The 13,035-nt window shown below is 43.3% G+C and overlaps 1 protein-coding gene across 2 annotated transcripts in view; it reads right to left on the bottom strand.

The window, feature by feature from the left end:
* The window catches only part of CDYL (chromodomain Y like), a 207,985-nt gene extending 195,565 nt beyond the window's left edge, over nt 1-12,420 (bottom strand). Inside the window, exon 1 of one of the 2 annotated variants that reach the window (XM_081054736.1) lies at nt 11,913-12,420. In XM_081054736.1, coding sequence (XP_080910862.1) covers nt 11,913-11,936 — 24 coding nt within the window. In that variant the 5' untranslated portion in view covers nt 11,937-12,420. The remainder of the gene's footprint in view (nt 1-11,912) is intronic. The other variant, XM_081054737.1, reaches the window with a different exon arrangement.
* Nucleotides 12,421-13,035: the final 615 nt, after the last annotated feature.

The following is a 13,035-nucleotide window of genomic DNA, read 5'->3' as shown; positions in this document are numbered from 1 at the left end:
TACGCACAGGTTGCATGCACATACACTGCGCCATTTCATATGAGGGACTTGAGCATCCCTGGCTTTTGGTGTCTGTATTGGTGGGAGGTTTCCTGGAACCAATCCCCACAAATACCCAGGTACGATTCCATGGGTTTCATAGAACAATAACATCTCCTTACGATGAACCCTAAACCACAGAGGTAATGCCTGCTGAACTCTGAGAAGCTTTTGTATAGCATGCAAATGGTCATCTACATATACATAGTATTGTCATGTTATTACTTGCTCATTAAAATTTACTCAAAAGATTTTTTTAATTTAAGGACTTCATGTTTAAAAGGTTTCATCAGTATTATTTATAAACTCTTTTCGAGAAAGCTTTCCAATATCACTTTTAACCAACACATAAACAATTTAAGGATGTGTACTAAATAGCTTATTGCTATATCCAAAATAGACAACGAGGGAGAAAAGCAAATCTTTCAATATATTTCTTGCTCTTTTGTATCATTACTGATGTCTTACACATAATAGACAAGTAAGAACCTGACAGGGTGACCCGTCCTAAATTGACAATGATGTAAAAAGCAGGAGTGAGAAATCTATTTTCTACTAAGGACAAACAAACAAAGGGAAAAGGTCAGAGAGGCAAAAACAAAGACTACCTTAGCTTAGTTTGAAAGTTGATTTTAGAAAGACATAAGGATTCTATTCTTCACCTGAGTTTTTCATTAAAGAACAGGAAACAAAACTTTCCTGAATAGTTTAATTCCGTATTATATGAGGTGCAGCAGGGGTAGGGCTCTAAAATGGAGCGGGGTGAGAAGTGTGACAGAGGAGAGACCAAGTAGATGGAAAAGACAACAACACTCAATCTTATTTCCCTCAACCCAGAGTGAGAAAAAGTCAAAAACACCAGAAAGCTAGAGAAAACAAAAGAAGTACTCTGTTCAATAACTGATCTTACAATTTTTCAGTCACAGGAGTTTCTGGTATACACCTCCCGTCACAAGCTGATAAACAACTGCATATGGCTCTTAAGCCATTCTTTCTACTCAGGTTTAGTTTGAATCACTGGAGTTCCTGCCCCCTGGGACTGAGAGAGATGCCTGGGGAGGGGAGGCTTGCCAGGACTGGGGTACCAGAAATGTAGCTGGTCCAGCAGCAAAGCCTGCTGGGCGGCCGATTAAGTGCACAACCAGGTCTGTGCCCTAGATCGTTCCCCTTTCGGGGATTCTATTAGGGAGAAAAGCACAACAGAAAACCGAAACAGCTTCTAGCAGTACCAACTGCTCTGCTATTCCTGTAACAAAGGAGAAGCAGGCCTTTACTTCTGCTTGGACCCCATGAGACTTCAGAGAACATGAAAGCTCTAGGCCACCTCACATCACCTGCAAGAGGCAGTTCCTCCCAATTTAATGGAGGACGTCCCTCCTCCCAGGGGAGCAGAGCAGATAGTCAGCGGTGGTCCTGACAAGTGGATGCTCCCTGTTAGGAATGCAGATAGATTCCACAGAAACTCAGGCCACGCTTTTGAGTGGTAAAAGGTGGTGGTAAAAGGAAGGATGGGAATTTCCATCTTACTTTTAGTTCCCACCCCACATGCCAGGCAAAATCAGGCACTCGGGAATACAACGGGCATTCATTCCCATCTTTTGCCTACTGCCTCAGATGCAAAATCTGAGTTCTCAGACCCATCTTCAGAGCCTAAGTCACATTAATGCCCTTATTTGCTCCAATGTTTCCTTCTCAAACTCTAAGGGAAGCACTCTTCCTCAAGGGCAGACCTGTTCCACTACAGGAAAAGCTTTTTAAATGGTTTCCCGAACTCCAAGGCAGGTCCCTCTACCGCAACAGAAGAATTTAGCCAAGACAAGAACCCTAAGGTTTTCCCTTTCTCTTAGTGGGATTAAGCCTATAAGAGATTTAGTGTTTAGAACAATCTTTCCCCCAGCACCCACCACATGGTTGTGGTCTTTTTCCTCTTTTCCTCTCTGAGGCCGCATCCTGACACACATGGGAGGGTGGCCTTGCTGTAAAGTCACCGACTCATGACCACAAGCTCTTTTCGGTTGATTTTGATCAGGTTCCTGGTCAAGTTGATTGTGTCCAGTCTTAACACAACTTCCTCCTGCCAAGGTACATACACGGACTTTGAAAAGATCTCATTTCCATGGTCTTTTAAATTAATTCTACATAATCTTTGCAACCTCATCATTTTTAAGCAGTCCCAAATGAGCGCTACTGAGGAACGACTGATTCCCCTAGGAATACCCTTTTAGATGTGCATCTATCAATTCAATCAAGATATTCTCAAAAAGCTCATTTATGAGCTGAAGCTAGTGGTAATGAACAATGGCAATTAAGAATTCTGGAGGAAATTTTACTCATGTGCACTCCAAAGGACAACACTACAAATAATATTCTAGACAGCACCTGAACACACACACACACACACACACACACACACACCTCCATCCTTAAAAGAAACAATAAAATACTCATTTACCTTTAAAGCTCAAAAGCTTGTTCTGCATACGAGAGAGAAGTCAAAGGACTAACACTGGGGGCCCTGCTGTGCTGGCCAAGAGCTGGAGAGTTGACTCCACAAGAGTCGGGTGTCTGAGGTATAAAACAGGAGAGGATTTCCTTTGGGCTGCACAGGTAAACAGCAAGGTAAGCAAAAGTGGGCAGTCAGACCCCTGCTTCCCAGGCCAGAGGCTTTGAACAAGGCAACAAGCAAGTACAGAAGCTGGGTTAAGAGCCAAAACAGAATGAATCAACTCAAAGCGGACCTGGCAGAGAAGGATGAAAAGAGCTAGACATGGAAACAAGAAAATTCAGCAGGGAGAGGCGGTGAAGGACGGAGATGCCCTGAAAGACAGGAAATTTTCCAAGGGGCTTTGGCCTAGCCCATGCGCAAGGAGGAGTTATGAAGCAAACAAGCCCCCATTCCAATAGGGACCCTACAAATGCTCCCAGGCCTGGCTCCAAGGAACAGCACTGTTGCTCTTGTAGGAGATAATCAGCGGGCAGACTTGAGATAAAAACAGCCAGTGCACTGTCTCTTGAACACCCAGCAATAAGATGACTTTAGATAGAAAATAACTGTCTTTTAACTTCAATGGTTAAGATTTTTCAATGTTTTCATTACTCAGTTCAAATATTCTGATTTACATATCACCATATCAGTTAGTATTTCCTTTACCTAGCATCATCATGGAAGGCAACACAGTAGTCCTTGTTTTTTGTTTTGTTTTGATTGGGTGACAGTGTGTTTCTCCAGGGCCCATCAGCTCCAAGTCAAGTCGTTGTCCTTCAATCTAGTTGTGGAGGGCGCAGCTGGCAGCTCAGCTCCAAGTCCAGTCGCTGGTTTTTCTTTTTCAATCTAGTTGCAGGCGCAGCCCACCATCCCACGCAGGAATCAAACCGGCAACTTTGTTGTTAAGAGCACGTGCTCTAACCAACTGAGCTAACCGGGACCCCACTAAGTCCCTGTTCCTAAACCAGGGAATACACACATAACAGGAGATGAGAGCTGTACGAAGACACTAATGCATGGCTCATCTCCCTGAAACATCAATCTGATCCCCCAAAGATTCATGGAGTAGAGTTAACTGTCGGGTGCTTTTAAAACATTTAATATCGAACCAAAAAAATATCCTATGGAGTACAATGTTAACTTCACAAAGGATTGAGGATAATTCAAAAACAAGCCAGGCTTGCAATGCCCCCCTCCCACCTCTATCTCCTTATGAGGACACTTACTCTCTTTCTTCTGCTGTTAGAAACAGTTGGATGAAAACTTTGCAAAACATACCATAAAAATAAACTTAATTTTGTCACATGCCAAAACTTTTTAGAAACCCTTTTTTTATGAACTCTTTGGTAATTTTTTAATATATTTTTTTACTTTTTCAATTACGGTTGACATTCAGTATTATTTTGTATTAGTTTCCAATGTACAGCATAGTGGTTAGATATTTATATAATTTATGAAGTGATCCCCCAATAAATGTAGTGTTCACCTGGCGCTATACGTAATTATTACAACATTACTGACTACAGTCCCCGTGCTGTTCTTTACGTCTCTGTGACCATTTTGTAACGACCAATTGTATTTCTTAATCCCTTCACCTTTTTCACCCAGCCCCCAGGTCCCCTCTCCTCTGGCAACCATCAGTTTGTTCTTGTATCTATGATTCTGTTTTGTTTATTTTGTTCTTTAGATCCCACAAATAAGTGAGACCATATGGTATTTGTCTTTCTCATTCTGACTTATTTCACTTAGCATTAATACCCTCTCGGTCCATGTTGTTGCAAATGGTAAGATTTAATTCTTTCCTATTGCTGAGTAATATCCCATTGTATTAGGTTGGCGCAAAAGTAACTGCGGTTTAAAAGGTTAAACCACATTCATGTCCTCAGATTAGGCACTGCAATGAACCAAAAAGTAGACATGTAGCCAACCAGAAAAAAAATATGTATAATATTACTTAATACCTACAGAGAATAATACATAAGCAGTGCAAATTAATAATAGTGCAAACCAAAAAGTAAATTAGTCACACAGAGTTTGCGGGGGAGGATTCCTGCTCCGAGGGAATTCTGACGAGACCCGAATGAGAACCAACACTGAGGCGGGCACGTGGGAGGCATCTACCTCCTACTGAAAAATGGCAACACAAAGGTATAGAGGGAGGGATGGGGGTAGACAAAGAGAACTAGCAACTAGGGCTTCACTAGCTCAGACCAACTACACAGGCCAACCTCAGGTAAAGAAGTTAGAAGGTACGCTTATGTACTAAGGCAGGCAGAACAAAGATGTTGAACATTTTGCTTCAGAAGCACTGGTTTTATAACTATTACTTCCATTTCCATACACAGCTCCCTTGAAATCTAGTTAATACTTTATTTACATTTTCAGTACCTTTAGGTAAATCTCTAGTGTTGGCTCAAGCCCTCTATCCCTATTCATGATAACATAAATTCCAAATCAATAAGGTTTCTTTGGATTCTGGCAGAAAAAAAAAAAAACAAAGGCAAGTAAGTTCCAAAGGAGACTCTCACTACCAAAAAACTAGATCTTCAATAAAATATAATTCTTAATACTTTATTGGACTTGCAGGAGGAAGCAAGGAAATATCCAAGTATCCCAGTAACCCCCCAACGCAACCATAAGATTCAAGCATAAAAGCAAACAAATACCAAAGACTTAAAAAGCAATCCACAGATTTGGAGGGGAGTGTAGACAGGAACCAAGAATATTCAAAATTAAAAATATAATTGTTGAAATTAAAAAATTCAATGGATGACCGAAATACCAGATGAGACACAGCTCATTAGTGAACAAGAAATTAGGTCCAAGGAAATAGCCAGAATGCAAACAAAACAAAAACAAGGAGATGGAAACGAGAGGGTAAGAAACAGTGGAGAGAATAAGAAGACCTAATAAATGATGACTTGGAATTCCAGAAGAGTAGAAAAGAGCAGCAGTATTTGATGATAAAATGGCCAACAACTTTTTAGAACTGAGACACAAATCCACAAAAGAAGCACAACACATACTAAGCTTATTAATAAGATAATAATGTCCACAAATGTAATAAAATTAGAGAACACCAAAGTCAAAAAGAGGATCTCACAAGCAACCAGAGATAGAAGACAGACCACCTGTAAACTATATCTAGACAGACAACCTCCTCAAGAATGGGAAAGCCAAAAGACAATGAACTATCTTCAAAATGCTGAGAGAAAAATAACCAATTAACTAGGGTTTTTTTGGAATCAATTCTGTTTTCAAAAATGAGGACAAAATAAAGACATTTCCAGATAATAAAAAAATTAGGGACTTTTCCACCCACAACCCTTCAATGAAGAAATCTCTAAAGGATATGCTTGAGATGGTTAAAAAAATAAAAAATCATCCCAGAAGGAAGTTCTGAGATATGACTGATGATCAAATAAACTGGTAAAGATATAGGTAAATCTAAACAAATATTATCTGTATGGAATAAGAATGTTCTATTTTGTGAGGGTTTTTTTTTTTTCACGGACAATAATAAATACTGGAAGATAATAGTACGTAAGTTTAGGGGTGGATCAGAGTTAAAGGGTTCTAAGATCCTTGCATTGTCATAAGTAGCTAAAACAATGGTTAACTTGAGGCTTTATATATGTATAATTTCAACAATAGCCATCTAAAGACTAGAAATAGCATAGAACTTCCATACCCAATCGATGAGTTTTTAATATTGTTTTACTGCAGGCTCTAGCTGGAGCAGAGCTGAGTTTGGCAAAAATAATGTCAAAGCAGTAAATGAAAGGCAGGTGAAGTCGAATCAATCTAGGTCAAAGGTGTGAAGAACAATTCTAATACTTGTTTTGGGTCATGGACCCCTTTGAGAAACAGATGAAAGCTGTTGGTCCTCTCCCCCAGAAAAATGCTCATAGGTAGTTGTACAAATTTTCATAAAACACAGAAGACCGTTCTCAGACTCCTCAGAGAAAATGAATCCCCAAAGGCTTTGGTCATCTTAAAAAGCTGAAGAGAATTATGTCTGTGTAGAAAACAGTAAAGTGAGTTCTCCCCATGCTAGAGTTGAAACGATCTACCTATTCAGATGAGGAATTAAGTGTAAAAGGAACAGCAGAGGGCATAATGTTTGGAGAAGGAGGAACCTGGAAGTGAGAAGTCAAGCAAGAATGGAGTCATTCCTATAATTCACTCTTTCATTAAAGTGTAATTCAACCATTATGCAACTATTGCAATACATGAACTGTGGAAAATAATGACCAGGAAAAAAATGCCACCAGATTGTAAACACCAATCTTACAATCTGGTGGACAAGTATGCCATACAAAGAAGATAGAAAATAGAAATTACAACACCCTTAGCTAATAAAGTTTTTAATACTCCCTGGAGTGACTCAGTTAATAACCAGCAGTGGTCAAAGAGCCTGCAAAAAGGACTAGCCTGGTGCACTGAGAGGGCCTCTTCTGCAAAGGCAGAGCCCAATCCCTCCTGACCTCAACTTGTAGCCTCAGTGTCAGAAATACAGACCAATCCAGAGGCTCCTAAATCTACCTGCATTTTAGAAAGAAGAAGCTTTTCGAAATCTACATTCCTGTCTCCAGCCAAGCAGTGAAAACTACAGTCTCATGGTCTGACCTGAAGAATGTAGTTTAAAAGTACCCCAGATGATGCTATTGTACCTGCAAACACACAACATAAAACTATTTCTCTTCATTCACAAAAATTTGACTCATACTGGCTTTGTGCATTACAGATATTCAAAGCTGTGAATCAGAACACTATGAATAAAGTATTTCCTTTAATCCATGAAAATATAGTCTGTGGTTAAAATCATTATAGAGCATAAGGATAAATTCAACGATTCTTAGATATCACAGCAAGAACAGAAAAAAAACTGTAGTACACAAGATCTGAAAGCAAATTCAAAGAAAAAACACAGGAGCTGTCTCTGGCCCATTTAGGCAAATGAATAGTATCAGCAGCAGTTCCCATTTAAGATAGCGTGTTAATTTTCAAAATACATACACATTTGACTTCAATGATCCTCAATCAACTTCAGGAGTCAAATAACTCTTTTCCTTTCCTTATTTTGGTGATCTCCATCTTTTAAGAGCCAGCTACACCACACACAACAGATGCTGGTTTATCTTAAGCAACATCCACAGGTCTCCTGATCTTTGTGATTTCCATTTGAACCACACACGCAGATTTTATTTATAACTGTGCTTTTGGTGAATGTACAGAAAATCCTTGTGATGCACAGGAGAAAGGGACAATCTTATCCCAAAGAAAGAAGATTCAAAAGACTTCCCTTTCCCCCAAATACTGATTGTCGTTCCAAACGAATCGAGACACTTTTATAAGCCAGGTACAATTTCATTCTTAAAAGTTTACTTCCATTTTTGATTGACTGAATCATGCATGTGTTGGGTAAATATTTTCTCAGAAGGCGAAGACTAGAACATTGAGATCTTACTGAAATTTAAATGAGCTATTATAGTAGCTCTCGAGGGAAAACCCCATATCCACTGAGAAAAAAGGAATTAAGATACACAAATAAGGAGAATGCTTCTTCCATGTCATTACAGTGTTGATTCTTTATTCGGTCCCCTGTGAACAGTCTTATGGTGGTTATTGACCACTAGATTAAGGTCCTCTTGATTTCAGTTTTCTTTGGTGATATAATCAACTTACTTGACCCTTTGAAATCCCAAATCTCAAAGAGAAACAGGTTTGGTTTGAGGGTTTGCGAATTAGGTGAGGTTTGGTTTTTTTGTTTTTCTTCTTCTTCTTCTTGTAATTAAGAATGGAAGAAGATAAAGCTGTTTCCTAGAATACTGTCACCACTTAACACTTGGACATAACATTTTATCAACTAAAAACTGCCCTTACATACTAACGTCATACAAGCTTCACAATTCCTTGAAGTAATTGTCATCATTCCCATTTTACTGATGAGGAAATCCAGGAGAGACAGTTATTTAACAAGATACACAGCTAATTCCCTTCCCTATATTGACTGAAGGGGAGAGTGGAATCCAAAACTTCTGGCTCTAAAACCAATGCTGGAATTGGAGAGGAAGCCTTTGCAATACTCCACACCCCACCCTCCACATGCCCCAACCGCAGGTAAACCTCATCTCCAGAACAGGTTACCTACGGCACAGGTCAGAAAACTTCGATCCAAATCCAGCCCACTGCCTGTTTGGGTAGAACCCATGGATTAAGAATGGTTTTTACATTTTTAAGTAATTTTAAAAAAGGAATACTTCATGACATGCAAAAATGATATGAAATTCGAATTTTACCAAAAACAGTTTTATTCGAACACAGTGCTCATCCATTTAGGTACTGTTTATGGTTGCTTTTGCACTGCAGCATCAGAGCTGAGTAGTTGCAACAAAGACAGCACGGCCAGTAAGGTCTAAACATTAACTATCTGGCCCTTTACGTAAAGTTTGTGGACCCCTCATCTAAGGAATGCTTGTCTTTTTATGAAAGCTATTAAGTTCTTAGCATGGGTAAGTCAAAAATCTGCCTTCCCTACTCCTAGCTGCTGGAGATACAGGGAATAAATCTATTCTCTTTCTCAACTAACAGCTCTTTCAACTTTGGAAGGTTGATACTTCACCCCATCTTATCTAGTTTCTGACCCCAGTTTTCTGACCCACAAGGCATAATTACAATAACCATTTAAACATTTACTATGGACCTATTACCACATACCAGGCACCATCCTAAGTGTTGGAGATCTTATTTCTTTTTAGGTGAGAAAACAAGGCTTAGCAATCAGGTAACTTGCACAAATTCACGTAGCTACTGCAAACTTCTGCTCTTTCCATATCACTTTACTTCAAAAAACAAAAATTTCAACTTCCTCTTTGGTCAATACATATAGGCAAATGTGAAACTTCTATTTCGATTTAGGCAGAACTAGACAAAACTGGGCAACTTATGTCCCAGGACCTGGCTACTGAAGTCCCTTAGTGCTCTCTGCATCCTTGCCAAACAGCTTGTCAGCACATAGTGTTCATTTACAACTGCGTATCATTTCTGACTCACAAATACTGTCTCGGTTAAAAAAAAAAAAACAATTCTGTATCTTTAGAAAACAAATCAGGCCTCGGGGAGGCATGTTAGATCACTTCAAATAAAAGTTAACCATCACTTACTGTGAGTGTCCCAATAATGAGAATTGTGGGGTATGGTTCACATATTTTTTCATTTAAACTTCACAGCTCTATGACATAAGCATTGATCTCAATTTTACAGATGAGGAAACTGAGCCTTCAAGGTTAATTTACTACCCAAGGTGACAGGGTTGGGATTCAATGTTTTCTGATTCCAAAGCCAGGCTCTCAACCACTATGCAGAACTTTCAAATATCAACTTTCAATCATAATATAGTCATAGTGTTGCCTAAATTAAAGGAGAATTTGAAAACTTATTCTGAAAGACACTGCCCACCATATTATTTACTATCACCTCAACTGCACTCCTATATTTTTTTTTCCAAAAGTACAGCTAAACCCAGAATCAAAAGTTCAATTGTACAGGTATTGTTCCTTTGCAACATACCTATGTTTTCCCCAACAGATGCTCTTAGAGGCTATGAACCATTCTCATACCTCCCTATCTCTCCCTATGAAACCTCCACAGGAAATGCATTCAATAAACATGCTGAATAAACAGAAGCATTGTATAAAACATGACTTATAAATGAATTCTGCCAAGAAAGTAGTGAGTAGAAAATAACAGAATAAGCAAAGAAAGAACTAAATTTAGTTCATTATACACTAATGTATAAATGTATTGTTTTCAGGATCATTTTTGTACACATAAGATACAACTTATGTATAAGGTGCTACCCTAACCCAAACACTAATGGTTAACTGATCATGTATTTATGATCACAAAAATGAAGATTGAATACTCAAGTCTAAACTATCACAGAATAATCTAATGGAGAAACCAAAACCCCTCACATCCTCATGCTGTGTACTTTCCCAACCTTGTGTCTTAGCCTGGAAGACCTTCTGCATCTTAGCCTCTACTCTGGGTCTTCCCCATACACTTGCCTTCCGAGAAGGGAAGTCTTGAGAACAAGGAGATTATTTTCCCCTTTACACGCCCAAATGATCCAAGACAGTACCTTGACTACAGTCGGGCACTCCGTGTAAAATGGGTTTAATAGAATGGAACATTTTCAGTACTAGCTAAGGTACACTAACCACATACAATTCAAGGGAAGACAACAACCTTGCCATTAATTCTACAGAAGGCAGCCTCCTCCTGAGAACTTTTGCAAACACTTGCTTTTAAAAAACAACAAAAAGCTGCTAGAAGGCTATCATTGTTGGCAACAGAGCTCCATTCTGTGCCAAAAGCAATAATACACCCACAAGAGAAGACACCTCAAAGGGATCACCTGGTATTTATTAAGGGTTCGTTCACAAGGACCAAGGGACTCTGTTTGTTACAGACGCTGACTTAAGTCCCTAAACCTGAGGTCCCTAAACGCATCATAAAGGTGAATCCAGAGTATCCAGAAGTCTTAAGTTTCTTAAGAAGATACACTTACAAATATCTATGAAACACAACAATCACTTATTCAAAAGAACAGAAAGCCTTCCAAGTTTCTGTGCTCCCAAGAAGTCTATTTTGAAATACGTCAAAAAGTTACATCGAGGGATACAAAATATGTTTAAAGATCCAGACTGATAACTCAAGAACTTGAAGTTGAAGCTGGCAAAACCACTGCCCATAACTAAGAGTTCTGATTGTGCCCCTCTCACTTGCAACGCTGCGGCGCAAATGAATGACGGTGTATCAGCGTTAAATTTAAATTTCCTGGCTCTAGCCACAATGCTAACCTAATTAAAGCGTGTGGTCAACGTTTAGCATTTTCGGTGCGATATTTTGCATCGCTTTGGCCAACAGCAGTATCGAGAGACAGTTGCACTCTTCCTCTCACCAACCCCCCTTCCCAAAGCCGGAGGCAAAACCCTCTCCAAAATGCTCTATTAATGGACAGGAAAAGCACCCCCGCAACGCCCACAGACCCCGCCAAGCGGTAACGGGGGCTTCACACCTATCACCCTCGCCAAGAACACTTTAGACTCAGTCTGAGCAAGTCACTCGTGCAAGCGCTACTTCCCCACGGCCGGGACCCCCCCACCCCCAGGAGCCCGACAACTCCCGGGAGCACCTCCGCCCGCGGGGCCCCCGAGGCAGCGTGGCTCGGGCTCCCCTCGCACACATTTCCAGTCCAGCAAACTGCGGCGGCGGAGGGGGAGGGGGCGAGGCTGGCAACGGCGGCAGAGCCGGGCCGTCGGGCCGGGCCGGGACGGCGAGCGGGGGCGGCCCGAGGGTCTGGGAGGGGGAGGGGAGGTACCTCGTACAGCTCCTCGGAAGCCATGGTGGGCAGCGGAGTTGCGGACAGGCGGGAGGGGCAGGGTTGGGGCGAGGCGCCGTCGCCGCCGGGCGGCCGACACTTTGTTTCAGTTGGGTCCCTGCGTGGCCTGCGCTTCCTGCTCCCGCTCCCGGCGCCGGGAGCTCAGCACGGACGAGCCTCTCACACTCACGGCCAGTGCGGGCCGGCGGCCGCGGCGGGGTTGTGCGCAGGAGCAGCTGCGCAACGCGCCCTCCGCTCACTCCCCGGCGGACCGGCTCGGGCTCGGGCTCATCGCGCCCCGCCGCGGGGCCAGGCTGGGGCGGGCGCGGCGGCGGTGCACGGCGGCGCGGCTGGCTCCGTGGCTCCCCCTCTCCGGTGTAGTGCAAAAAGCTTCCTACTTGCGACCAAAAAACCTGCCCCGGCTACTGAGCATGCCCAGTGAGGCCGCCCAGGCCCGGCGGAGCCGCGCTCCCGCGTTCCGGGTTTTCGGGCCGCCCGCCCGGGAGAGGCCGGCGGGGCGGGGCAGCCGAGAGGAGCAGTGGGCTCCGCTCCCGGCGAAGGCAGGCGGGTGACCGCGGTGAGGGCTCCGGCAGGAAGGGGAGTGGCCATGGGGCAGTGGGCGGGGTCATGGCGAGATGAGGGCGGGGCCGAGATAGCGGTGGGCGGGGCTCTGACTTCCCCAAGTTCCCTCGGCGAGGTCCGAGCCGGCCGCGGCGCCGCCCGCCTGCCCGCCTCGACGTGGGTGCTGGGTACCGGAGCCCAGTACCCAGTGGGGCAAGGCGTCTGTGGGCCCGAAGTTGAGCAGGGGACCGTGGGGCTGTGCCAGCCCGCGTCTGGAGTCCACTGCCCCGACGGCAGCGGCCGTGCGGACAAATGCATGCCTTTTCCCCTGGAGAGCGCAAAGCGCCCACCACCGAGCGCCCGCCGCAGTCACCGGTCCCGGGCCAGGTCGGCCCTCAGAGGGCTGGCGGCGTGGCCAGGTGGAACACCCCCGCCCTACCACGTGCCCGCCTCCCCGGCGGCAACCGCCAACACCCGGAGCCCGGACCACGTGCTCCGCGATGTGGCCCGGCGCGCTGCGGGCCAGCTCGCTCCGCGGCAGGCTGGGGGTGGGAGCCTGGGG

Source organism: Rhinolophus hipposideros (assembly GCF_964194185.1).
Source record: "Rhinolophus hipposideros genome assembly, chromosome: 8".
NCBI classification, from domain to species: Eukaryota; Metazoa; Chordata; class Mammalia; order Chiroptera; family Rhinolophidae; genus Rhinolophus; species Rhinolophus hipposideros.
This window is presented reverse-complemented; position numbering and strand designations above follow the sequence as displayed.